This window comes from Struthio camelus, chromosome W, assembly GCF_040807025.1.
Source record: "Struthio camelus isolate bStrCam1 chromosome W, bStrCam1.hap1, whole genome shotgun sequence".
In the NCBI taxonomy this organism is placed as follows: Eukaryota; Metazoa; Chordata; class Aves; order Struthioniformes; family Struthionidae; genus Struthio; species Struthio camelus.
Window position 1 is genome coordinate 56,381,981 of NC_090981.1, and position 27,894 is coordinate 56,409,874.

Genomic DNA, 27,894 nt, shown 5'->3' on the forward strand with positions numbered 1-27,894 from the left:
AAAGAAGGAAAAGAAGGAAAAGAAGGAAAAGAAGGAAAAGAAGGAAAAGAAGGAAAAGAAGGAAAAGAAGGAAAAGAAGGAAAAGAAGGAAAAGAAGGAAAAGAAGGAAAAAAAAGTGACAAGATGATCAAAAACTTCCCCTCCAAAGGACCCAGAAGGTGAAATTCAGAAGTGAGCCCAGCCCGGTAGCTCAGAGATACGCGGTTAAACACACCGGGAGCTCGCACGCGGCCCGGGAGCCCCCGGCCAGGCCGCCCCGGGGGGCCGCACCGAGCCGGGCCGGGCCGGGCCGAGGGGCTCCGTCGGGGCGGCCTCGCCGTCGCCCGCCCGCGGGCGCCGGGCGCTTCGCGTGCCGCCACGGGCGCGCCGGGGCCCCGCGTGAAGCCGCCGGGCCGCCGCACGGCCCCGCCCCGGCTGCCGCCGCCGCGCGCGCGGCCGGTCCGCGCCGGCGTTAACCCCGGCGGCTCCGAGGCGAGGAGCGGCTCCCTCCCTCCCTCCCCCCGGCAGAAATCAGACACCGGGACGGCGCCGCGCAGCCCTCGCCGGGGGAGAGGCGCCGCTCCGCCGCCGCTGCCGCCCCCCCCGCCATGCCGCGGCCCGGCTAGGTGTCGCCGTCGCCGTCGCCCCGCCGTTCCGCGCCGCCCCGCGCCCGCACCATGCCATGCGCGGCGCGGAGCTGGGCGGCCGGCGTCTGCCTCCACCTCCTCCACCTCCAGGCGCTGTGCGGGGGCAGCGGCCCTCCGCCCGGCCGCCGCGTCTTCCCCGACGAGCGGCAAGGTCAGTGCCTCCCCCCTCCTCCCCAGCCTCCGTCCCCCTCCCCGCTTCGGTGCTCGGCGCGGAGAGAGCCCGCGGGAGCGGAGCCGCCGCCGCCGCCTCCCGCGTCCTCGGCGCGGCTCTGCGCCGGGCTCGCCGCCCCCGACGGCTGCGTTGCGGGACGAGCCCGTGTTGTGCGGCAGGCTGCCCGGGCGGTGCTGCCCCGGGCTGGCCGCGGGCGGCTCAGCGTTGGTACTGATACAACCCAAACGCGGACCGCTCCGGCGGCCGTGCTTTCCTGGCGCTTGTCGGGAAAAGTTGCGCCGTGGCGATGAACGCCTTGCTACATCCGGCTTTCTGCGCGTTTCTCATTCAGACGCTATCTCTTTAAACGCCAGTGTCATTTCTGACTGCAAAGCTGAAGAAGTTTAGTGTCCTGAAAATGTTTTTCTTTTTTTTTTTTTTTGTTTTGTTTGCTAATAACATCTCTGTTGCAGAAACACAAACTGCAAAAGAGGTGATGTTGTCAGGATATAAAACCAATTGCGAGTCGCTCATGTGCAGTGCGGAGAGCAAATTAGGATGGAGGCTTCATCTGTAAGAAAACTCTGCTGCCAAGCTCTCCCTGCATATCGGGCTGCTTCCCCAGCTGGCTTAACTTCATTCCAGCAATTTGCGCCAGCTGAACGTCTAGCTGGGGTGGTGTAATTAATGAATTAAGTACTGCTGCTTATTTATGGAAAATCAGAAAAGCAGCCCTCAGGAGAGAAAAAATAAGGTTATTGGGGAGGCTCTGCCTAGTGGTAGAAAACCTGAAAGTGTAGGAGGAAATTTTTGCTGAAGACCTTCCAGATGTAATTAACTGTCGTGCTGTCAGAGGGATGGCTTGAGCACAGAAGAACAATCTCCTGAGCACCTCGGAGCTCATGAAGAGGTAAAGTGGTTAAATAAGCTGCCTGAAGAGTGAACAACAGTTATCTGGAAGTTAGTTTCTACTAGCTTCGCTTGAAGTGAGTGAAAAGAGTGATTGCCCTTCTGTGACTCTTAAGAGGAGCAGGACAAGGATAGCTGTGTTAGCAAGTAGTCACTGTTTATGTGCTATGGATGTAGAAATGGATGTAGAATGAATTTCATTTTCTAGGCATCAAATCTAGGGTTTTCCAGGAGCCTGCAGAAAGCTTTGTGTAAAGTAACAGTTCAAAATTTGGCTCCTTTTTTTTTTTTTTGTAACAGTATGAAGGCTGGTTGAATGTACTGGTAAGTATGAAGTGTGCAACACTCAGAGCTAAACCTTGTGCCTTGCATAGCTCAAGTGACTTTTAAGTGTACTCGCTCAGCATCTACACAGAGTGTGGCTGATCAGACAGTTAAGGATACTCTTGCTACGTGTTTGAGGCCTGTTGGAATGACAGTTTCCTAGGACAGGTCTCCTCAGCTTGGGGGTGCTGAGTAGGTGGAAGGCCTGGGAACAGAGCCTTTCTCTGGTTCAGGAAGACGCTTCTTCCAGAGATAAGCATTGCTACTTGTTCTCCCAAGGAATCATTTTAAAAGAAGCCAGAGGGTCTGAAAGGCAGATGGAGGAGACTTCAAACAATGGCAAATGATGGTGTCGTGTTTTAAAGGAACTTTGTCTACAGAGAAAACACATGTCTTCTGTCTAAAAGAAATTGTTCATTTCCTGGTACATGTGACAGACCATGAATGTCTCTCTCTTTATTCTAGTTTTTTCACTTTGTGTATAAAGTATGAATATTAATGACTCTGTCATTTGTTGGAGTTTGAATCCACATAGGTGCAGAACAGTGTTCTGTTTTATCAGATGTCTGTCATGATACAGAATTAGCAGGTTCTCCAGAGAAAGTTTCTCGAATGACCTAGGCAACTCTTAGATTCCTCGAGTAAGCCCTAAGAGCCTGCTCCTTGCTCATGAACCTTGCTAGCCTTGTGTGCTCAGAAGGGCCAGTGCAAACACCATTATTCCAGGGCAAAGTACTGCCCTGAATGTGCCCTGCTTAATTCATTACTTTGGTCCTGCTCGCAACACTGATGCAAGCCAGCGTTCAGGCTGTAGTTGTGGAAAGATAAAGCATTCCCAGAACAGGCACTATGCAAGTCTTCCCTTTCCTGCCCTACGCTGCTAAGTAGTGCCACCTGGCAGGCTCTGCTTAGGACTTCCTTGGAGTGGAGAGGGCTATAAACAGCCAAGGGGAAGAACAGTGGTGCTGCTAGGGACACTTGCATGGGGAGAGGTGGGAGGAGCAAGTCCTAGCTCACCTTCACCATGTTGGCTGACTTTAGATCCAAACACAATCTCTGAGTAATAATACTGTTCAGAAGAGTAGACAGGCGAGCCAGGGTCGTCAGAGGAGGAGGATAAACTTCAGCCACTTCAGCAAAGTAGTTTTGTAGCTCCTCCTGGCTGTTTCTGTCTTCTACTCTACTGCTTATCTTCACAGTCTGTCCTTGCATGTGGTTAAGGCCCAACTCCAAGGGAATGCCAACACAAACACAAAAGATGGTGGGCCTTTTCAAAAGGGGCATCTATGATGGCATTTAAAGATTATGCTAAAAGTCTATTTGCAATAGTATTGTTATTATTGGTATTCTAATTACATTGTTCTTATTAGTTTAAGTGCTAATCAGGCAGCAACTGCTCCTTTCCAAATACTTAGCTATACTGAACTGCCTCCTTATGTTGTAAGGATGTACAGCAGTGCATGTTAGGGTAACACGTGACATGTCAGCCCTGAGACTTGTCAAGGGCACCGGAACAGTTTCCCTGCATTTAGCATTTGCTGGCACACAGGGCATTAATAGGGGTGGGGCAGGAGAAATGGTAAGTTTTATGGGAACCCATAGTGTTTGAATATGAACTAATTTCTACTTTAGAAAACTTGAAGGCGTCAGTGTTGAAGAATACTGCCCTTGTTGTGGATTGCATGTATTAAGTTGCTTCTCTGTTTTAAGGGTTTGATGAATGTTTTTCTTTCCTAGAAGAGCAATAGGATATCATCCAAACTATGCCTCCTGTCTTTGTTTTAGCCTCTCCCTTCTGCAGCTGGAAAGATGAGATTATGTTAGGCTTAACACAAAGCCTAGTAAGTTGTTTTAATATTGATAGGATTGCCTTTGCTAACCTCTATGCAACAGTCTGGACATCAGTGCTACTGATTAGTTGCAGAAATATCTTTAGCCTCATCTTGTTAAACTTTGTTGTATTGTTACCTTATTCCCCCTGTCTTTTGCAGAGTTTTTAATAATTCATTTCTGCAGTTGTATTACTGTCTATTATATTCCAGCATAATTCCCCTCTCCAGTGACTGGCATTCAGAAATGAATACTTAAAGTGTGGATGGGAGATGTTAAACTTCTCTCCTTTTGATAGTGCTGTTAACAGCAGACGCTTAGGAATTGAGGCATAAAGGCACAAAGTCACTGTAGACTGACAGGAAGGTTTGCATACAAACCTGTTGTATGAGAATGCAGCAAGCTTGCTTCTGGGATAAAGGTGCCACTGAGACAAGGCCAAGTTGCTTATGTAATTATGTTATATGTACTGAGAAGCTTTTTTGGATTGGGAGTATTTCAGTGAACGTGTCTCAAGTGTCCATGGCCTTAAGGAATATGAGCACCTGTGTCTCCTACTGCAGCTAATGGGCGCAAAGGAGCTGTGCCCCTTCCCGAAGGGGATGAGTCGAGACACATATCTGTCTGGGCGTGATTTAACCCCTGTGGCTTTGAAGATGTAGGCAGTGAGGAGTGAGACGTCTCCAGAGGAAGGATTGTTTCACCAGTCCCGGGGAGGGAGAAATTGTTGTGGAAGTTCATGAAGTGGGTTAATTGCTTAGTTAACCAGCTCAGTTAATGAATGAGGTGTAATCCCTTCATGGGTAAGTGGCTGGGACTTTGGGAAGGACGAACACCCCAGGGGAAGGACAGACTGGAATGACACGTATCCGCACGATTTCCTTCTGATGAAAAATGTTCAGACTGTAATTTCTCTGACTAAAATCAAACATGCCAGTTGAAGATCTGGTTCTTGGGGAATGAGCTCTCTGGATTTATCTTATTTACGTGGAGCTTTTGAGTTTTACACTGAGCTTAAAAAAGAAAAAAGCTATTTTTTTTTTTGTTTGATATCGTATTAAGAGACAATGCCAATGATGCTTTCTTCCCCTGCTGGATTCTAATAAGTGATAAAGTATCCAATCTAATCCTAATGGGAGCTCCTTATACAAAATGGTACAATTACTTCATTCTTCTCATTCAAACCTTTCTTTAAAATCCCCTCCTCTGTTGCAATGTCTGCTAAAGCTGGTTGCTACCAATTGTGCAGTAGCTACTGCCTGCCGTGCCAGCCAGTAATTTTTTTTCTCTTGCTCTCCTGTGTGTATATGTAAGGCTTTGTTTCCTACTTCAGGGGGGCAGTTTTTTCCTTGATCAGAACCTACCCCAGGGTATTGGGGACCAAGGACGGAGGCGGTCATAGTTCTTGCAGGGATGGAAATGGAGGGAGGGAGGTGAGAGTCGATGCTTCATTTGGAAGGTGACAAAATATTTGGGAAGAAGCATGTTTATCTTTTAAAGTGAGTGGTGTTATCTGTTGTACAGCGGTCTGTGTACTGCCCCACCATTGTGCCTGTAGGCTGGTGTGGTGAATTTTCCTCACTCACAAGCTTCCCTTTAAACTAAACGAACTCTAAACAGGCTAGAACTTACCCTAGCTTTGCTTCTTTTTTTTTCTCCCCTCCTCTCAGAGCACTTTATCAAGACATTGCAAGAATACCACGTGGTTGATCCAGCAAGAGTAGATGCAAGTGGGCATTTTCTTTCTTTTAATTTACGCCATCACATCTCAAACACGAGGAAGAAGAGAGACCTCAGCAAAAAGGAAAATGTGGTGTATTATAAAATTAACCACGAGGAGAAGAATCTGTTTTTTAACTTGACTGTCCATGTGGGATTTCTTTCCCGTAACTACATAGTAGAAAGGAGACGTGGTAACCACACTAGTGCAAAGATCGCAACTCGCTCTGGAGTTCCTTGCCATTTCATTGGCACAGTATTGCAGCCAGATTCTGGGAGCGGGACAGCAGCAATCAGCACTTGCAATGGTCTGGTAAGTGACTGTAACCTTTTCCTGGGGTTCTGGGCTAATACTGGTCTTATTAGAATTGAGGTAGAGCACTTGTATATGAATATGTGCATTAAGAAACTGGATGAGCCAATCTGATGTCTTACTGATATAACTCTGAGAGTGTCAAGTTAAGTCTATGGATATGATCTAGATCTTTGACCTGCCAATCCTCTCTTCCAAAAGAGTTGGTGCTAAGGCCTTTTGGGGTTTAATTTTGATTAGATTTCTTTTTTTTTAATGGTGACCTGAACTGAACATCTCTATTGTTTGGATGGCGTTAAGCCATCCAAAGCTTCAGTCATTGCTTTGAACCCATTAGTAGTCAGAGTGGATTAGCTATGCATCAGGATGGGAGCTTCTATTTCAGTTTCCTGAGAAAGGAATTCAGCTCAGGTGCACCAAAACTACTCTGCAAACCAAAGTAGTAGGTGCTAAGTGGGGACAACTGGGGAATTCACTTCAGAAGTGCACTGCAGCTTCAGAGGTAAATGTTCGTGTAGATGGAAGCTTAGAGCTTTAAACTCGAACCTGAACCAGTGCTAGGCTTCTTTCAAAGAAGTACTTCCAAGGCTGGAGCTTGAATTCCTGCATTTCTCAAAAGCCTGTGGTTCAGACTAGGATGAGGAGGTAGAAACCTTATTTTTGCTGTGCTTTGGTTTTAGCAACTGTAGCTCAGATGAACCTGAAATGTTGTGAACACTAGTAAGGAGGTTTCTAGTTCTAGAGAATAAGGCTGGACCTACCTTGGGAGGGAGGGAAGAGGAGGTGACAACCGTGGGTGTGGAGTAGGAGACATCTTAGGAAGCCTTGTAGTATGGCACACACAATCTGTGGGAGGCAAAATGCAAGGAGCTTGTGAGTGCCTGCAGAGGTGATAAAATGCGTAAGGTAGACATTTGCTTTGGTACCATGATTTTAGAGTGACAAATGATAGCCTTTGAAAATGCATAGACCAGTGCACTGACCCCTTTTGGCTAACGCATCTCCCTCTGCACAGGCTAGGGAATGAGAGTTCGCTCTTGAGCCTGAACTCAACATCACGCTGAATATCTATATTGTTTCCCTGTCGGCCTATCAATGTATAAAGGGGTTCCTTGCTGTAGAGAAGTATAAAGCATTTGGAAGCTTTAGAAATCTGTGGGGTTTTGCAGTATCCTGACGATGTGTGAAAAGTAACATGAAGACAGGTCTGATGTAGATGAAATGGGAACCTTTGGAATATCATGCATGAGTGCTGAAAACCCTTTTGGCATATTGCCTGGGGAAACGAACCATTTATTGCGATAACTGCTGTGGAACTGGCACTTTGAAGATTAGAGATTTGCTAACTAATTTTTCTAGCGGGCCAATTTATTAAAGCTTCTCTGACATGCTTTATAGTCATAAGTGGGCAGTAAGAAAAAGGTGATGTGATGATACGAGTAGTTCCTTTTGTTGATTTGTCATGTGCTTCCCCAAAGCACCTTTGTTAGTATGCGTGAAGTGAGAACTTGAAAATGAAATGCTTGATCATCATTATGCCTTCTGAAATAGTCTGCAAGAAGAATTTACAAAAATCACCAAATTGTTATAAATTCAGCCTGGTAAAATGCTTCAAAAGTGACCCTTTCGTTTGGGTCACAAACCCTTTGAAGTTTAGTTTGATTTGGAGATCTTTGAAACATTGTTTACTTGAAGACAGAGCTGTGGGTTTTTTTGTTTTTGACAGAATGCTTTTATCAGAAAAATATGGATTTTTTTTCCCCAAAACTGAAACTTGGAAAACAGACTCATGGCTTAATTTAGCTTGCAACTGACCTTGGGGGAAAACATGATGGTTGATGGGGATGATTTTTCAAGTCCAAAAGTGGTAGAGAGGAGATGAAGATAGACTCTTTCAGAGTCCTCTGCTCTGAAGACTACACAGTAGGAGATGGATTTGAATCTCTTAATTGCTGTGAGTGCCACAGGCTGGGGAAGGTGTCTCAGCTTGCCTTTCCTCTAGAAGTTCTTCAAAGATCCACTGTGTCATGAAAACATTTATTAATGCCTAATAGGGTTTTGGCAGCGTTGAGAAATGGAATCCAGATGCTCTGAACCAATTTGTGGTGGTCTGCTGTGTCCTGAGGTAATGGTTATTTGCTGCCATCCTGGAAATGCCCGTTTTTTTGCTCTTCAGTACCATGTCTGTTTTTGTGTCTTTTTCCTAGGCTGTATTATATTTCTCTATAAAAATACATTTCCTGCCTCATGAGAATAAACAGGGAAGGAGAACTGAGAACAGGTAACACTATAGGATTAGCAAAAATTATTTGAGATACAAAAGAACTATCTCATGGGGAGAAGTTATAAGACTGTTTACTGTAGGAGATGAATTCTAAACTCTGTGGTAAAACGGTGTATGAAATAGTGCATTGCATAGGATGACTTGATAAGGATCTTCGGGACTGAGATGGAAAGAAGAGAAAGACAACAAAGCAGCATGGTTCAAAGGTATCAGCTTCCCAGAATACAGTTAGGCAGCAGTGACCACTGCATGGGCCCTTACCTGTGAGTGCCTGGATCAGGACTGGACTTCTTGTGTGTTCGCTTCGGCAAGCAGGTCCCAGTAAACTGCAGCCATTGCGAGTTGGCCAAGTTGAAATGGTGGTGTTCAAGCCTCCTGAGCAGATAACTAAGCAGGTAGGAACTAATATCTTGGCATTCAAGTACATGAAACAGTAATACTAGTGATGTTCCCTTCCTGGCAGTGTTTTGGCTCGACAGCTTAGCTACTACGTTTATCATCTTACAATGTAGGCTCTTTAGTTGAGATGGTCTTTAATAAATGAAGTGAGGCACCAATATACTGTGGTAATGAGTGGCAGGAAAGTGTGTTATCTCTGAACTACTAATTTTTGGCTTTCTTAATGGACTGGTCAAAAATAGTATAATACTGGAAGAAAACTCCAATCTGACTGAATCGGTATGTTTCACTAGAACGTCCCTTTTCACAGACTCTCAGAATGGTTGAGGTTGGAAGGGACCTCTGGAGATCATCTAGTCCAATCCCCCTGCTCGAGCAGGGTCCTCTAGAGCACTTTGCACATGACAGGTTTTGAATATCTCCAAGGAAGGAGACTCCACAGCCTCTCTGGGCAACCTGTTGAACTTCTTAGTGGAAATGTTTGAAGTGGTGTCTTGTAGTTGTGTCAAAGTGATGTGCTAAAGAATGTTTCAAGTTGTGCACTAAAACCCAAACGAACAAACAAAAAAGCCCCTAGAAACCTTCCATCTGGAACTGAGACAGAATAAAATCCTACAGCTGACTGTGGTAGGGGAATCTTAGTTTTAATCCTCTTCCTGGAATGACTTTCTCTTTTATGATCTCTATTTGAACTATTGTTGACATTTAAAAGTTCCTGATTTTCCTGGATAATAGCATAGTATAAGAGCAGAACAAAGATGTGTGGTGTAGGTTTATGTCCTGTTGTAAAGATCAAACACCGCACTGATTGGAAATCATAGAAATGGACTTTCATCTCCCTTGTGTTTTTACTTTGAAGTACACTCCTGCTTCCATTGACATTACTATTACGGACATCACTTTTTCATGCAACAATGGTATAGCTCTTACTATTCGTTTTTATTCATGATATTTTTTGGAATCAGTTTTTCTCCTCCATAAATCAAGTGGACAGAGATAAAACAGCTCTTGCTGAGGAGATGTAATTTCCAGGGGGCGTATGTTTGACTGAATGATATTTACAGATGATTGAAAAAGAGAAGCAGCACTTGTAAAATGTGGGAAACAACTTTCCGCCTGATTGCTGTCAGCGTTTCTCCAGGTTGACAATGTATTGCTTTTTTAGCTAGAAAGCCATCGTACTTGAAATCTGCAGCACTTCTTTTTAGGTGGTTTGGAGGAAAAAAAACCCCAGATACTTTACAAATTTGATTTCTTATGTATTCATATATTTCCCAAATGGCCTGTATGTGGAAGAAACAGAAGTCATTGTATGAGATTTTCCTTTTTGATTAAAATTTGTCTTTATTTTCAGAAACATATTTGGAAACAAATGGCTAGGTTCATAAAGGGCTTTGGGCAGAAACAGACAAGATGATAAAGAGGAAAAGCTAGCAGAGATCTGGAGGAACTGAGCTGTAGTTTCCAAATGCGTTTTTGTCCTATCTCCTTGTGATATCCTTTTCTCCCTTTCATGCTAAGGAGGTCATTATGTTCTTAACGAATGGAAGAACTCTGTCCCTTCTCTGGATCAGTTGTCTAGTTAAGCCCTTTGCGCTTGTGGGTCAAGTAGAAGAGATTGCCCTACTCGTCTTGAGATAAGACTGACCCAGGCTTCTCATGTTGTTGCAGACCTTGGTGTTTATGGTGGGGGCACAAATGGAGGAGGAAACTCCGAAGAAAAGGTTACCACTGGAACGCTAGAAATGAATCAAAAGTGGCACTTGGGAGGAGAGCAGACATCGACTCTTCCAAGTGGAAGTAAATGGAGGAAATGTTTTAGTTTTTGTCTTTCTCAATGGAAATATTTGGATTTGTCTTGGCAGTTTGTTTAGGGCAAGCTTCTAATAGCGCTTTATATTTCTACAGTGCCTTTCAGCAGAAGATTGTGGTGAAAGTTTACAAACACTAGTGTGTTAATACTCAGTTGTGTGTTAGCCCTGCGATCCCTTGTATAGCAGCAGTAATGTCAGTCATCCTGAAAATGGAGTTGGGAAGGGAACAAAGCTCAGGAAAGTTGAATAATACCCTAAGGTATTACCCACTGAGTCCTATAGAGATGGAAGGTAAATTTTTCTCCAATAATGTGGTCTCTTCATTAGGAAGAAGGAAGGCTCTCCTTCATTCATCAGTAGCGTAGACATTTTTTATAGTATTTTTAGACGAGAAGGCATCATTAGAACTTTTTCCTTGACATGTATTTAAAATGCAAAACAGTCAATAGACAGTTGCTGTTGAACTTCTGATTATCTTTTTATTTTCAAAGGGGACTTAAACATTAGCATAGAAACAGAAGAAGAAAGTTGAGATCAGCCTTTATGCTTATAACCTGGTAGAGCTCTCAAACTCCCTACTTGGCCTTGCATAGCAGTGTGAGCAAGGCATGCGTTGACTGCCTGTAGCTAGTTGCCTCTGTCCTGATGACTGTTAGCCTAGCATTTGCTGTATGTGCTGTTGTTCTCTGCAGTCTGGACAACAGCAATGAAATACAGAGTCATGAAACCATCTGTTTCTTCCCCCAAAATCCAGCTGCTGTGGAATGCTGCGGTGTTTCTCCTCAGCTGTGATGGGCTCATCAAACCTGTTGGCTGCTTCATGCCTTGGCGCTCTGTAGAAAACTGGATGAAGTCTGCTGCCTGTGCCAAGGTTTTTTAAAAGACTGCCCCCACCTCAGTTCTTCCTTCTGTGCCCGGCCACAGTCAGGGCAGCCCCCTCTGACCACTTTGGTGGCTGCGTGATGGTGTTACTTTAGCAGCTGGTGGGAGATGCACTGAGTGGGTCTTCTCTGGGCAGATCAGTGCCTGCCCTAAGGCATGCAACAAGCTGTCACTGAAGGGCAGTGCTGAATTACTCTCCAGTGTAACAGTTTGCCCTATTGCAGGATATCACCATTATATGAAAATGAAGAATGATCTCTGGTACTTACGCAGTACCACCTATATTCTTAATCTTGTCCACTTAACAATGTAGTGCAAAATCCACCAGTATCACTCTATCTTGCAAACTTGCTTCGGTTTTGAGGAATTCGGTATTCTCTCTGCTCCGGTGCATTATGAAGAGGCATTTCTAGTTAGCATGAAATGTCTTTTCTGTACTAACCCTCATTTTATCATCTTGGGATCTGTCCCCAGTGAAACCTCTCTGTGCAGGTATGGAGTAGTGTGCTGTGCGAGAGTGATCTAATATTACTTCCCCCCTTGTGGGTGTGGAAAGCCTATGTCAGCATGTCAGACTACTCAGGGTCGGTGTTTTCCTTAGACGAGGTTTAGGGATGAAGAATTGTTTATTTTTAAACGATTTTATAATAAGGAAGCGAAACAATGGAAAGATAAAACACATACTAAGCTTATATTCAGTAACAGGGATTCTTGTCTGCTTCTGCATCTTCCATTTGGTGAGGCTGGTTTGTTACTAACAACAGGTTAACAAACTGTTTGTTAGTAAAAGGTAGCTACCAGAGCCCTGCAGAACTTCTATTCTGCATGCTTCACTGCTGTAGCCCAGAGAAATGACTTTCCCTCTCTATTCCCTGATGGGTTACCTGTGCTTTAATCCTTGTGATTGATTTTAGTTCATGTGATGATGAGGACTTCCTTCCCTTTCCATCCTCACGATTTCTTGAATAACACTTCTGTTGCATATCTAAATTAGCATTTTCAGGCTCCAGCTTTAACCTATTTTTTTTCCCTTGTTTCGAGTCTAGTAAGGCATAGTATCACGTGCCTTAATTTAGTCACATGTTACAATGTTACTGAAATCAACTTGCTCTATAAACATAATATTCAAATGTAAACAGAAAATGAAATTAAGTAATGGAGCATCTGGATTGACTGACCTGTAATCCGATAATTTGAAGGAAGCTTTCAGGATTGTTGTTACAGTCTCGTGAAGTAAGTTATCTGTGATAATTTGGTAATGAGACATTTTATATCTCTCCTGAAACTTAACAGTTTCTCGCCTTTTAAAAAAAGTCTCTATCGTAAGCCTAAGCTTAGGCATCTTTGCAGTGTTCTTGAAATCTGTGAGGCTAACAAAATTATTTCTCTTCAAATACAAGTGGTTTTCTATTATCACGAGTGGGTAAGGATTTGGCAGTGAAGAAATGCACTTAAGTAAAGGTTACATTTCCCTTTTTCTTAAGTTGCTGTTATGACCACCTGAAATTGAATTCAGCTCTTCGCCCTGATGTGGAACCTTACAGCCCCAGAATACATTTAGAAAAATGTTTTGTTTTGATGGCCGTTATTTTAAGAGATGCTGATGGCAAAGTAATGAAGCGTATCGCTATTGCGCTACCTGAATAAATGAACTGTATTCTGGGATCAAGTGTATGCAGAGATACATGCATAAGTCTTTCTCCAGAGGTCTCTTCCTCTATCAGTTTTGTTTACTCTCAAGGAGATAACAAAAATAACTCTAGACCACGTTTTCTAAATGCTTCTCCTGAAAGCTCCCATTTGGAACAATTTTATGCTTTTTTTTTTTTGAATCCTGTGTTTTGCAACTTTGCTTAAAAAAGTTATTTTGTTAATAACTGTGAGGATGGGATTCAGTACTTTCTCTTACTGAAACGTAAGAAGGAAAGTTTTTTTTTTTTTTTTTTTTTCCCTTGACTATTTTGCTGCTTGGAAACAAATTTTTCTTTTTTCTTTTTTGAGGATACTGTGCTTTTTCTTAATGGGTAAAAACGTGGAGAAATTATCTCATCTCTCCTTACTGACTTCAAGTGAGTTTCTCACTTCATTTGCTGTTCCCTTACCTTGTAGTAGTTGGTTGATCCTGCCTGCAGCTGACTGGTCCGTCTGCCAGTGGACCTCTCTGTTTAGATGTTAGTGACATTGGCAGAGCAAAGTCCTTTGGTATGGCCAGTCGGCGAAAATCTGCTGGAATCAAAGTGTAGGGAATAAGGAGCCTGTGGAACGTCAAGGAGACTGCTTGTCTTCTCTTTGGGGCTGGGGGTTTCCTCAATGCTTGGATATAATAGAGCCTTCAAAGTCTAAATGTTGTGATTTGGCTTTTTCTGTAATGAGTAAAGAAGTTTTGAAAGAACTGTTACTAACTCTATGTTACTGCTGTACGTTGCTGCTTCTAGGTAGTAGCATAGAAAATGCTGTAAGCAGAAAAATTTACACTGAAAGTAAAACCAATGCACTCTGCCATCCTGTATATCTATTTTTTGTCATGTTTTGTGAGTTTTCTCTATATAACAATGACTATCTGGATATTCTCCTTGCTTGACTAGTGCTGTGTTTTTAATTCTCTTGAAGACATCTGAAGTTAGACTTTTGCAGATTTATCATTCAAACTCTGATCAGTATTTGCTGCAATACTTTACTTCAAAATCCATCCCTTTTTGTTTGAACTCCAGCTTCATCCATCTGCCAGCTCCCTTCCCCCAACCTTTTGTCTGCAGAATACGCTAATTGACAGGTCAAATGAATCTCATGAGTGATCTCAGTCCGTGAGAATCTGGCTGTGTCTGTTGCTCCTGGTCTTGGCCTTGTCACCTTTGACCAATGTGAAGCTGTTAGCCCAGCAGTTGGATATCGACACAGGTTTTTATTACGAGTTGGTACGTTTCAGTGAAACTGTTATTGATGGGAGAGGTTAAAATAACGGTTAAAGTAGTTACCAATTTGAATGGAGTGCCTAGAATTAGACTGTCCTGCTCTTTCAAGATAACTTTATTTTTTTGGGAGGTACAGGAGGCAGATGTTTCACAGAGTTTTAAGAAATGTTATTCTCTTGTTTAAATCTGTATCTACTTATTCGCTACTTACTTTGGAATACTGTTATGAAACAGAGCTATTCATCATATTTCAAGCTTTTATGAGTCTTTAAAATGAATCTTTGAATATGTTTTTTCTGAAAGCTTATACTTACGACAAGTGTTTTGGGAATCTCATCTCTTTATTTAAAAAAAAAAAAAAGAAAAGAAAAAGCTTCTCATTGATTGAGGGAAAACTAGAGTGGGGCCACAATTCCGTAGAAGTTTACAAGCCAGGAGTTAAATGAAAATATTCATAACATCTTTTTCATGTTGATTGCATAAGAATGTGAGGCTTTTAAGATGATCTGTTTCAGTTCCTTCTGGTATCTTTGGAGTTTATTGATGGAATTCAACCAAATCTGAAAGAAACAGAGATATCAAATTTAAATTCTTACAAATTTTGCAGGTAAAGGAGAGCACTTCTGATCAATCAAATGACTGATCAACACATGCCAGTTGGTCTGCGGAACAGCACAGCTGTAACTTGGTACTGAGTAGGGTGCCAAGCTGCCCCAGCCCACCTGGCAGTGAGGAGTCCTGGAGGAGGAGGTTCAAGGGATGTTAGAGAACTTCTTTCAGTGAGGAGATGGAGCTTCTGTGGGAAGCAAATCTAGCAAAGCCTGGTTCCACGTCGTTCTGCTGTTCTTAGAACTCTCTTATTCTTTAATCCATTTTAGGGATTGTGGGAGTTAACAGTTAGAATTGCTTTCCCTGGTTGACATTATCTGCTGTACCTGCTGCCCACTGCAGCATGTGCTTTGTATGTAGTCATTAATGATAAGCAAGAGAGGGGAAGAACTGAAGCTTTCTATATTCCCAGTCAATGATGCATATAATGTGACATTAATAGGGACAAATCTCACTGATTACATGCCTTATTTCCTAGCTGTTTTAAAAAAGCCTGTCCTTCTCCTGTTCTCAGCAGATGTACAATTGCAAGATATTAAGGGGTGAATGACAGCGGGTGATGCAAACAAAAGACCAAAAGATCCTGGTTTTGCTGCTTGCAAGTAGAGGAAGCATGGGCTGATGGCATCTTCACAGCAGCTCTGTGGGCATGGCTTCTGGCTGCAGCTGAAAACCGGCAGCTGGGAAATGAGATCCTATTTTTTCAGTTTTCTTTGTTGGTCAAAGAAGAGCAGCGTCAGTCCCTGTGTGGGGTAAGCATCGGAGGCTGTAGAAGTAGAGAAGCGGGAGAGAGGCAGAACTGAAGGTTTGCTTCGCCAGCGTCAGGCGCTCTCGCTTATTTTGTGTCTGATCCTCTTGAGCCTTGCACTTTTGTGCGTAGATAGCGCTCTCCTTACGGACAGGTTAGACTTGTAACAAAGGCAATTTTTTGTGGATTCAGATTTATGCTGTGTGTTGGGAAGACTTCAGTGCTATCATATGTGTTGAGTATTATCGAGCCATGCCAGATATACTGGGTTCCTCCAGAAACCGGAGCTTAATACAAGACTTTCCCTACCCATTTGTTAGTTGCAGCAGAGTTTAAGTATTCTGTAATTTAGGCTGGGATACATCAGTGATTTACTCTCACTGTCTCCAGGGCATGTTTTGCAGTATGAACACCAGTTGCACAAAGGTATGCCAGAGTCTAGTAGCTCTGGAAAAAGACTAATACGAAGTTGCAAGCTTTAAAATAAAGCAAGCTGCTCACTCTGGCTGAGCAGTTGTTGTGTTTGAACACATCCATTGTGTATTCCATATAGTTCTGATGGCAAACAGCAAGTCCCTAGTAAAGCCACTCAGGCTTGTTGGTACATGGAAATCCAAAGATCTAAACCCATTTCGGGTGTTTTAATTCACACTCGAGGCTCGTGCAGACACTGTTTTTTGTTTAAATGCTTTGTTCAGAGTCTGCTCTTTGTTATTTTTTAAATGCATATATTTAAAACAGAACAGGTTCTAAATGGTGAGTCAGAATTTGAGTATGTTTATTCGTAAGCAATATGTTAACTTGATCTGTTTCCTTATCTAGAACAGTGATGGACCAAATCTGGCTAAGACCATAGGAAAAAGGCTCTGTCTTGTGCAGTGTCTTATCTCCAACAATGATAGAGACAGGAAAATATCTAGGGAAGAATAAGAACAGGGCAGGCATGTAGGACCTCTCCCCTGTGTCCTTGTCTGCTTCTGTTTTCAGCTCCAATCAGAATTCTTGATACGGGTATGGTTTCTCTTTGAGTATCTATTAATGAATTTGCCTTTCATGTACTTGCTTGGTCTCTCCTGAGTCACTGTGGTGCAAGAAACATGAATCCTTACTGTGAATTTCTACACTTGAAAGTGGATTTAGACCGTCTATATTTTTTGTTTTTTGTTTTTTTTTTTTAAGCTCACTTCCTATCAGCGTCATTTGATGCCTCCCTAAAGTATTGTCGAGGCAGAGAAAATGAATAGTCAAACATCGATCACAGTTTTTGAGGTGGATTACTCAGTGACCGAGTGTATTCTGTGTTATCTCTTTGTTTCCTGATAATTCCTAACACTTGATATGCCTTTTTGATAGCTGCTGAAATGGGCTTCTATAGTTCAATTTTTTTTTTCCCCCATGAAAATGTCAACTCGCTAAGTTCTTATTTCTGCACAGTAACCGTTAGGTCAGAGCCCATCATTTAATATACAGAGATCAGGATTATTTCTCTGTCTTCCACCCTTCTCTTGCCATCGTGCGTCTGTTTTCATTAACCTTCACTGAGTTGCATCTTCCTGAAGTTCATGAGTCTTTCCTTCTCCTTTACTCTCCTGAATAACTTTATATCACTAACGGATTTTCTTACTTTTGTGCTCAGCCCTTTCAATGAATTGTCACAGATGTGCATTATCTCCCACACAGCTGTATCTGCGACTGGTTATTTGTGATTATAGGACTTTTTGGAGACTTAAATCTGGGTTGTCTTTATATAGACTGTCTCGCTCCGTTCAGCTTGTCTGAGGTTTTAGTATAGATTGCCTCTTGTTAGTGTAGCACATTGGAAAGAACTTCCTTATCACAGGAGACGATGAAATGAAGAAAAAAAGACGTGTAGTTATATGTCCTGTATAACAGACTCTAAACTAGTTTTTAATCCAAAATACAAACACAAAGGAAGTTTCCATGAAGAAAATGTCCACCTAAGGTTCCTTTGCAACATCATTATGTGGCCGTAGCTCTGGAGCTTAATGGAACTTAATAGTTGAAGCAAATGTTTTCTTCATTTTTGTTACCTTTAGTTTGCACCTTCATTTGCTATTCCCCCAACTTTTCTTCTGAGTTTGATGTTTATTAAATGGATGAATTGAGATCTCATCAGGTCCACTGTCTTTGTGATTAAATCAGATCAAGCAAGTAGCATATTGAGTATTGGGGAACAAGACATGTTTGGTTTTGGCAAGAACAATTGCTAAATAATTTATTTTCCTTTTGCAGAACCTCTTCTGCTGGGAATTAACATGGTTCTGTGTTGGCAAGAGAAATATGAACGAATTTATTACTGTAAGCATCCACCAAGGGGATTCATGGAGCTGAAATGACAGTGTAGGTAGTGTTTCACCCTTACTGAACTCCATTACATGATGGTTTGCAGGTAGCATTTGAGACAAGCATCTCTGCCAGAGATAGACTATGAATAATTACTTTTGGTGATTTCAGATCAACTACAAATTCATTTCAGAACAACTGCATTTTAATTTGGAGAGTTTTACCACTGAACAAAACCTCTTTTTTTTTTTTTTAAATTCTCCTCCTTTTCTCTACATACCTAGGTTGTGTAATTTTTTTGTTTAGATCCAAAACTAAATTTTTAGGTGGGGTTTACCTCTAGATACATACTTTAAAAGCTTGGATAACTTTTTAAAATGAATGTTAGAAAAACATTTTTATTTTGGAATTGCAAAAATGCTGGATTTTCTCCCCCAGTTTGTTTGTTAAATTATTTTACTTGATCTCAATATGCAGTTTTGGAAAAATGCTAGCAAATTGGCAGGAAAAAAAATCTTCAGCTTTATTTTCCTGAATGCCAGGTACTTTAACAATAAACCCCTAACAGTTATTCCCTTCTCCAAAATGCTGTTAACTAGTCTCCAATTAGATGCCTGTTATTTTTGAGGGGGAAAGCAAAATTAGTGGAATTTTGCTTTACGATGTATTCCCATCAATATGGAAGGATAGAAATGATACTGTATTGCACCCATGCAAATGTTTATAGTGTCTTTGATGTTTTGAGGGTGATAGTCAATTCTTTGAAAATCATTTTGTCTTCTACAGTAGATTAAATTGGTATTTGGATGATTGGCAGGGGATATATTGTTGTCTGTGATTATTTAGAGTCGGAAACTTCTTGAATTAAAAGCGAACAGACCTGGGATGTAGTTTCCTAAATTTATGCTAATAAAGATTTCTTCTCTTGGATCCTATATATGAAAGAGAGTTGTTACTGCAGTTCTCTGTAACTTATTTTAATAAGCCAGAAATCCTCACTCTCTTTCAAGGAGTTATGTATGCTGTGGTTCCCCCCTCTTCCTAGTAGCGCGTTTTAAAAAGCAGCATTTTCATTAGCTGTCAGTATTGCCAAGTATCACTTAGAGGTTATGCTTTGAGGGGTAAATTATAATAAGATATGGGGAGGTTGCAGAAATAAATGGTTTTAGGTTAAAATTCAGTTTGGTGCTGGTGAGCTGACGTCATCTCAGTGCTGTGACTGCTCTGACCCCTCACAATTCTGCCCACGTGCAAACAGTTAAATGGAGAAGGAGCATAAATTAAAGCCTGGTACATGTGAACTAGGCCTGCCCCTCGCTGTACCTTTGCGTGATGTTTCATGGCACGGGGCCCTTCCTGCTCAGGGCCTGAACGCGCTGCTGGGCTTAAGTTTTGGAATAATAATTGAGGGGCTGGAAAGAGCAGGTAAGGAGCGGGTATGAAGACGGAGGGTTGAGCGAGCAGCCGCCGACGTTGCGTGCTGGGTTCTTGCAGTGCACAGACGTACCTGAGGGCTGCACGAAGCCACTTTAGTCACTGGCTCTGTTGGGCAGCAGAGTGGCGCAGCAAGGACCGTAATGCTCCCTGTGCTCTCGTGCTGGTGCCGGGTTGTGCTACTGCTGCTTCTCCTGCGTGGGATGAAGGGGCAGGAGGCAGGCAAGATTTGGCAGCACGGAGCGGCCGCGACAGCTTGCCCTGCAAACACGTGCTGCAGCGTTTTCAGAACATCTTTCCTCCAGGAGAAGCAAGGAGGCAAAACGTCAAGCCTTGGGTCTCTGCCTCTATCTGGAGGTAATGCAACCCGTGCCTCTTGCTCCGGACTGCATTGCAGATTGGCAGGGTAGCCCTGTGTGGGCAGCTTGCAACTGAGTGGTAGGAAATCAGGCTCTGCAAATACCTTCCAACTTTTGGTCTGTTTTTTGCTGTTTCTTATCTCCTTTCTGAAGTAGGTTGCAATGTATTGCTGTAGTAGCTCAGCTTGCAAATAAGAAATAAGCTATTGCCATAGTAGGCAGCCCACACGGGCAATACAGACGAGAGCCCTTGGTATGGACCATGCCAAGTGAAGCAGAGCCTACCTCTGTTGTTTGAAGTTTCATCTCATCTTATACTTTTCTCCCATGTATTTGGATATGACTCTAGAGACTTGCTTGCCATTTCCATTTTTCATCTGTCAAAGCATTGCCCAGCGGTTCTCATTAAGTAATTTTTCTTGCACTCGGTTCTAGTTTGCAGTCTCTAATGCGCTCTTGTCTCCGCTGTCTCTTTTAGCGCTGCGTAATTGAACGATGGATGGGATAGAGTTAAGGCTTCCAGGTGTTAGCCTGTGTATCATAACTTATCCTATATTATGACATTTAAAAGGATATTATTTAGTAGAAATAGGACTGAGGTCTGAATCCCATGAGTGTATGGGGGCGGGGGGAGGTCTCCTCTTGTGATGGATTTTTTTTTAAACTTTTCTTTAGCAGAATTGGCATAAAAAGAAGTGCTTCTGACACAGCGCAATGTACCGGTAGGTTGCTGACACCCTAACTGGAGTAGGGTGATGTAATATGAAGCAGTATACAAAATAAAACCAATGATCCTCAGCCAGCCTGCCTCGCAGAGAGACCGCAGGAGGCAAAAGGCATTTAGAGATCTCTCTGGGGTAAGCCTGTCGGTTTCCAATCTGAAGGAACAGCAGGAAGTGGGATAAAGTTATGTCTTGAAAGAAAAGATGTCCAACCTTGGTGATTCATGAATAACCATAGTGAATCCTGCCCACACAACCCTCTGGAGTAGACACCTGATGTGTAGTCCCAGTTTTACCTTGGCAAGTACAGCTGCTGTAGTACCCTCACTTCCTGCTTAGTGGCTGTGTACTCGAGCATCTTACATGGAGCAGGGAAACATGAATGAAATAAAACTGCTCCTTGCAGCATCACTGACTTTTTTTTTTTTTTTTTTTTTCCCTCCTCCCCCCTTCCCTTGCCTGCTGTGCATCATGGCATAATCTACCAGCTGCCTAAGTATAACCACCCTTGTGGCTGTAGTTCAGATACACTCTGCTCTAGCTAAGTTTCTTTAGCCAGCTCGGCTGTTATGATAGTACGTCATAATAATTATGCTCGTAAGTCAGAGGGAGAAATTAAAATAGTGCAGGTTTCTCCTTGCACAGAGAAATGCATGTTTCTTCTTTTAATGCTAGCTAAGCTACAGGGACAACATGCCCCTTGTTTATCCAATTAAACATTGTTTTGTTTCAAAAGAGGAAATAGGCTTCACTTAGACTTTTGAATTCTACTCCAAAACTGAGCGTAGGAGCAATTTAGAAGAAAGATGCCAAGGAGGGATATAAAGGTAATTGACTGTTACAGCTCCCAAAGGAGCCAATGAAGGAAGAATGAAACTGGAGAGCATAAATTAACTATGACTAAGTGCAAAGGCCCTGCTTGCAGCAATTATCATTGCTTTCCAGGAAAAAGGGGTGAGGATGTATTAAAAAACAGACTGAACGCACAGTGCCAGATCCTCAACTATACTGATGAGGTTCTGGGCTATCAAACTTGTTTTGTAGCGGTGATGTGAATTGCTTTGCTGGAGGTCAGAACGCAACAGGATCTCCAAGCCAGTTCCTTTATCTTTTTGGCTGTTTTCTTGCACTTCAGACAGGACATCTTCCAGCAAGATAGCAGAGCAGGTTTTGGCTTGGTCTTTTCATGTTATGCCTGCAAATGTTGCTTTATATGGCTCTTTTTCTAGTTGAGTTTATCACTGAAAGCTTCTTACGCTCTCAAGAAACGTGTTCTGTAAAGACCTTGAAAGACTGTTAAGCAACTTGGCTGGTTTATATTTTAGTATTTATGTCCAGCTTCTTTATGGAGACTGAAGTTAACCTAATTGAACTGCATTTTTCATTTTTTGACAACGCGTTTCCCCCTTGCTAGGAGTCTCTCTGTTCTGTGAATTGTGAAGTCACATCTAACGTTTTGGGGGAAGTTATTCTTTATCTGGACGCTGCAGTATAAAGACCTAAGAGGCATAATACAGACGCAGTGACGTACAAATCCTGTAAATGGATTAGTCTTGGGAGTTAAAAGTCTGAATCGGAAAAACACATCCTCTTTGTGAGTCTGAGCTACTGTGCCTCATGCGTTTCTGAAGTGTAGGAATTTGTGAATTGTCAGTTTGCTGTTGGCATTTCTGATCCCTGCCCCCTCCCTACAGGCTGTTTTTGTGACTGAGCAAGTCACTTGGGTCCCATTTCTGTCCGAGTCAGGAGATCCAAATGTAGCGCCGTTCCTGCCTACCTTTACACAGTTGTAAAAAGAAAATGAAAATAATAACAGAGAACAAGAGAGAAATGTGCTCAGGACCTATCCTTTGTAATCCTGATTACAGGATAAGGGCTGTTCAGGTATGTAACCTGACCATAACAGTAGACTGAGCAGTGATTTGTAGCAGTGCTACAGAGAACTTGGTAGTATTTCTTGCCATCCTTTACATCCACTGTAGAATTAAGTTGGGACTCTGATTCATATGTGCACATGGGCATTTTGCAGTTTGTGAAGCACTGCTGCCCCATGGAGCAATTGTTACTGACTGGAAGGAATTTGGTTAGGCATTTGGGAACTGTATTTCATCCTTTCTACCCACACGGTTGTGGACAACTAAGCAGACTGACAATATATATATGGCAAGATGTGTGTGTATGTACCTGTATGTAGCATTTACTCTCCAGTGTTTGGCACAGATCAAGTTTAATGATAGCTCTGTCTTTTACAGCATGATCTTATTTGGGATTCAGGATATAAACACAGGTCAGTGTAACCTGCCTTTCCCCTATCTGATGGTCAAGACATGAGCCATGTTCAGTTCTGCTTTTTTAGGCACTGCTCTTCTCTGTCTGCTAGAGATGGAGCCTGCTTGGCTGACTTGGGTGGCCTGAGTTGCTTGTTGCTCTCTTGAATGCAAGATACCTGACTGATAGCTGAGTAGTTGACCAATTGGTCTAATTTGGCAGCAGTAAGTAGGAACCTGGATGCAACCCAAAGGGCCTAGGCATGTAATTATCTGTGACTGCAGAGATTTCCAGTGTGTGCCAGGGAGTGTGATGGACTGCAGCACTCAGCAGATAGCAGAAAGCTGCTGTTGCATTAGATACTTTCTCGCAGGAGTAGTGGCAGTGTGGGGGGAGAAAAATGTGCCAGAGGCCCTGGACAAGACTGTAGTCTCCATTCCAGAGTACTGGAGAAAGAAGCCCATAATATTGCAAATACTACAACAAAGATTTTAAACAAGTCTATTGAATTGCATGGCTTCATATATCTGGAGAATATCAAGGAAAGGGAAATTACTGGGAGAAGTAAGCCTTTTGACGTAGTCCCTTAAGGCTCTGTATTGGGGCTGCTTTTATTTAAAATTTTAATTAATGATCATGGGACAAAATTGAGAAATGGATAATGAAATTTGTTTAAGACCCAAAGTTGGGAAGTATCATCTGTACAGAGATCTGGGATGTTGTATTGCTAAAACAGATAATGTCAAGGTTGGAGTAACAGGAGAGAAGAAAATGGAGTGTCATAGATGGGAGTTGTGAAGTCTGCTTTTAGAAACTTATTTGCTGGAAGTATAAGACCAAAACTAGATATATTAGCTGGTGCCAAGATGGGCTTATTACTTGTGGGATGTTGTCATGAAACAATCAAACATGATCCTAGGATTGAGCAGAGATGAAAGAAAAATAAAGTGAAGATGTGGCTGAAGGGTCACTTAAAATACAGCGGATGTTTCTCATAATTCAGTCTGAAAAAGGCAGGGAAAGCATTAGTGGGAAGTGTCACGTCCTACTTATTCTCTTCTTGAGGTGTCTGTATTTGGCCGTTTTTGACAACGAGATAGAGGTTGAGAGATATCGGCCTGAGCCAATTCTGGTGTTCTTAAGTGATGTCTGGCTCCTGGGTTTGCTGCTAGAGGCTTTTACCTTCCGGTCGGGTTTGTAGCTGCCTGAGTACTGGTCTGGATTCTCAAATCAGTCATTTGTGAGGACTCTCAGACTCTTCCTGAAACAAATGGGCTTACATTCCTGGGAAAACTTTGGAGGAGGGAGAAGAGATGGGGCAGGGAGAAAGCTTTGAAATTGGAGCATAAGAGATTAGATAACTCCAGGAGATGATTTGGGCATACCTAGCCTATCTGAGGGTAGGATTTGAAACAGTCAAGAAATTCTCTTTTTGCCCTACTTCTCTGAAATCTGATTGATAAACATCTTATCTCATTCACAAGTGGCCTTAGCTTTTATCCTTTTTTTTTTTTTTAAAGGATATAAAGGCTAAAGTGACCGCACTTCTTGAGAGCGCGGTGAGCCTCTATCGTATGAGTCCAAAAAACCACACGAACAAAAAAAACTAGACCTCTCCCCTCCTCCCCAGCCAACAGAAAATACCCCCAAAATTTCAAAACTGAAGTGACATCTCACAAATGAGCTGAATTAACCCATTAATGGATAGCACAGGGAGATGGAGGAGAGAAGAGGTAAAGGAGAGACAGAACTTAAGATAGAAGTTGGAAAGTTGGATTGCTTATGTAACTCTGATTGCAGAGGAAAGATCTTGGCAGCTGTACAGTTCAGTTGTCTGGGATCCGTTGTATACAGAAACGGAGCCACTGCAGTGTGTATATGTCTAAAGGCCTCTGAGCACAGCAGTACTCCTGTAGGGTTTGTAGGGACTGCTTAGCAGTGGTATGCAACAGGAGAATCTACTCGCAAGTGGCTTTATTTGGGAATGCAGCTGTTTAGGGAGACTGCAGCAGAATCTTAAGCTGCTTAAGAGCTTTTGAAGGAATACCAAAATACCTGAAATGTACCCTGCTTTTCAGAGTGTTTTGGCACAAATCTCAGGTCCTTCCAGGTATAGGCAGGAGGGTATGAATGCCCCAATATTGCACTTGTGTGTCTGGAATCTCTCTGCTCATGGTGGAAAACTTTGTTCCAATCAGAAAGTGTATTTGCAAATTGGCTATCGTGTCTACTGGGGGAGATTCTGTTTCCTAGTAGTAAGTGTTTCTCCACTGATCACTGGTAGACAGCAAGGAAAAACAAAGTGGATCCTGAAAACAGGGTTTGCGTGTGGAGCTTCTCTGCCAGATCATTCTGGGCCTGATCAGATACCGTCCTGTCCTCATCAGGCTTCTGCTCATCAGAAAAGTGAGAGAGAGCATATCAGTACCTCAAGTCTGTGGAGGGTGCAGTACCCACAACAGCATGTGTATTGGTGATTTGTGTGGAAAAAGGGAGGAAACACTATCATGACAAAACGGATATTGGGAAGAGGAGGCAAGCATGAGTTTGAGACAGGGCTTCAGAAGGGGTGTGTGTGTGTTTGCTTATTTTTTAAATAACCTTTTTCTTTTGTCCCGTTTTGAGATGAACTAACAATACCGACAACTGACACAAATGCATTTTCACACCTGTATGCTTTAGACAGTGAACCTTGGGGAGCTGTGATTGTGTGGTGTGCTTTGACCAGGCAATGCCTGATAAAAGCGATGTCTATGAGCATCAGTATTCTAGAGTGGCTATTTTCCCCCCCCCCCCCTTCCAATCACATCTTCCTGGCTAATTTTCATGAAAAGAACAATTTTTGAACAGAATAGCGAGGGTTGCTAGGTCGTTCCGGCAGGGTGCACTAAAGAGTACAAGTCCACAGTAATTTTAAGAATAACAAGCAAGAAAAAGGTTCTTTTGAAATTTCCCCTTTGTTCTGATCGTACTGTACTTGTTCTGTATCAGTTAGCCAAATCTTAGAAAATATGATGTCTAAACAAATGAACAATTCTATCTTAATGTAGCTTTGACAAAAAGCCCCTTTTGTCCCTGGGTGGATGACATACTGATGTGGCCCTGCATTGTGAGGGTAATTATGTACAGTGCCTAGTTACACCAGCATTGTTAGATGTGACTGTCATCTGTCTTACCATGATCTGTGTGGTACGGCTCAGACTTGTCCTTTGCTGCTCTGACTTTTGTTATTCCCTCTGAGCACTGCTTGCACCTGGAGCTGACTGCTTGCATGTCCTCTCCAATCCAAGACCGAGGAGGGTAAAGAGTGTGGAGGCAGGTTATGTATCTCCTTCTCTCCCCACTTTAGGTGACATCCTTTTCTCTTTTAAGCAGAATCACAGAAGGGCCGAGGTTGGAAGGGACCTCTGGAGATCATCTAGTCCAATCCCCCTGCTCAAGCAGGGTCATCTAGAGCACATTTCCCAGGATTGCATCCAGACGGGTTTTGAATATCTCCAGGGAAGGAGACTCCACTACCTCTCTGCACAACCTGTGCCAGTGCTCTGTCACCCCTGCACAGGAAAGAAGTTTTTCCTCATATTCACACAGAACTGCCTGTGTTTTAGTTTCTGCCTGTTGCCTCTTGTCCTGTTGCTGGGCACCACAGAGAAGTCTGGCCCCATCCTCTTGACACTCCCCCTTCAGATACTTGTACACATTTATGAGATCGCCTCTCAATCTTCTCTTCCCCAGGCTGAACAGGCCCAGCTCTTGCAGCCTTTCTTCCTAGGAGAGGTGCTCCAGCCCTCTAATCATCTTGGTAGCCCTCCGCTGGACTCTCTCCAGGAGTGCCATGTCTCTCTTGTCCTGGGGAGCCCAGAACTGGACACAGTACTCCAGGGGAGGCCTCACCAGGGCTGAGGAGACAGGGCAGGATCACCTCCCTCCACCTGCTGGCAACACTCTGCCTAATGCACCCCAGGAGACCATTGGCCTTCTTGGCCACAAGGGCACACTGCTGCCTCATGGTCACCTTGTTGTCCACCAGGACTCCCAGATCCTTCTCTGCAGAGCTGCTTTCCAGCAGGTTAACCCCCAGCCTGTCCTGCTGCATGGGGCTGTTCCTCCCCAGGTGCAGCAGAGGAATGCTGCACTTGCCTTTGTTGAACTTCAGGAGGTTCTTCGCTGCCCATTTCTCCACCCTACTGAGGTTCCTCTGAATGGCAGCACAGCCGTCTGGTGTGTCAGCCTCTCCTCCCAGTTTAGTATCATCAGCAAACTTGCTGAGGGTGCACTCTGTCCCTTCCTCCAGGTCATTGATGAATATATTGAACAAGACTGGGCCCAGGACTGACCCCTGGGGGACACCACTAGCCACAGGCCTCCAACTTGACTCTGCGCCATTCACCACAACCCTCTGAGCTCGGCCATCCAGCCAGTTCTCAAGCTACCTCACCGTCCACTCATCTAGCCCACACTTCCTGAGCTTACCTCGGAGGATGTGATGGGAGACAGTGTCCAAAGCCTTGCTGAAGTCCAGGCAGACAACATCCACTGCTCTGCCTTCATCTACCCAGCCAGTCATTCCGTCATAGAAGGCTAGCAGGTTGGTCAAGCATGATTTCTCTTTGGTGAATCCATGCTGACTACTCCTGATCACCTTTTTGTCCTCCACATGCTTAGAGATGGCCTCCAGGATGAGCTGTTCCATCACCTTTCCAGGGATGGAGGTGAGGTTGACAGTCCTGTAGTTTCCTGGCTCCTCCTTCTTGCCCTTTTGGAAGACTGGGGTGACATTGGCTTTCTTCCAGTCCTCAGGCACCTCTCCTGATCTCCAGGACCTTTCCAAGATGATGGGGAGTGGCTTAGCAATAACATCTGCTGGCTCCCTCGGCACTTGTGAGCGCATCCCGTCAGGGCCCATGTACTCACGGGTGTCATATTTGCCTAAATGATCTCTAACCCAATCCTCCTCGACCAAGGGAGAGTCTTCCTTTCTCCAGGCTTTCTTCATGGTCTCCAGGGTCTGGGATGCAGTGGTGGCTTGTTGCAGAGCCTTTGTGTGGTTTCAGAAAGGGTCAGTACTAGGAGGGGCAGGTTCAGAGCAGAGGTCCCATACATTGTGGTAATGAAGGGATGGCAGGGAGAAAAGAGTTACTCTAATTACAGTCTCTGGCTTTTGCTGGTATCTCCCAGGGACGCATCCTTGCTTCTCAGCAAGAGCAGAGTAACTGGGGAACATATGGTGTTGCCCAGAATCCCCTAAAACTCACTAACCCTTTGTCCAAAAGGCCTAAGGGTACTA

At 43.5% G+C, this 27,894-nt stretch overlaps 1 protein-coding gene across 2 annotated transcripts in view; it reads left to right on the forward strand.

The window, feature by feature from the left end:
• Nucleotides 1-436: 436 nt before the first annotated feature.
• The window catches only part of LOC138064250 (A disintegrin and metalloproteinase with thrombospondin motifs 12-like), a 164,770-nt gene continuing 137,312 nt past the window's right edge, over nt 437-27,894 (forward strand). For both annotated transcript variants that reach the window (XM_068925954.1, XM_068925955.1), the window contains exons 1-2: nt 437-777; nt 5,511-5,872. In XM_068925954.1, the coding sequence (XP_068782055.1) occupies nt 657-777; nt 5,511-5,872 (483 nt within the window). In that variant the 5' untranslated portion in view covers nt 437-656. The remainder of the gene's footprint in view (nt 778-5,510; nt 5,873-27,894) is intronic.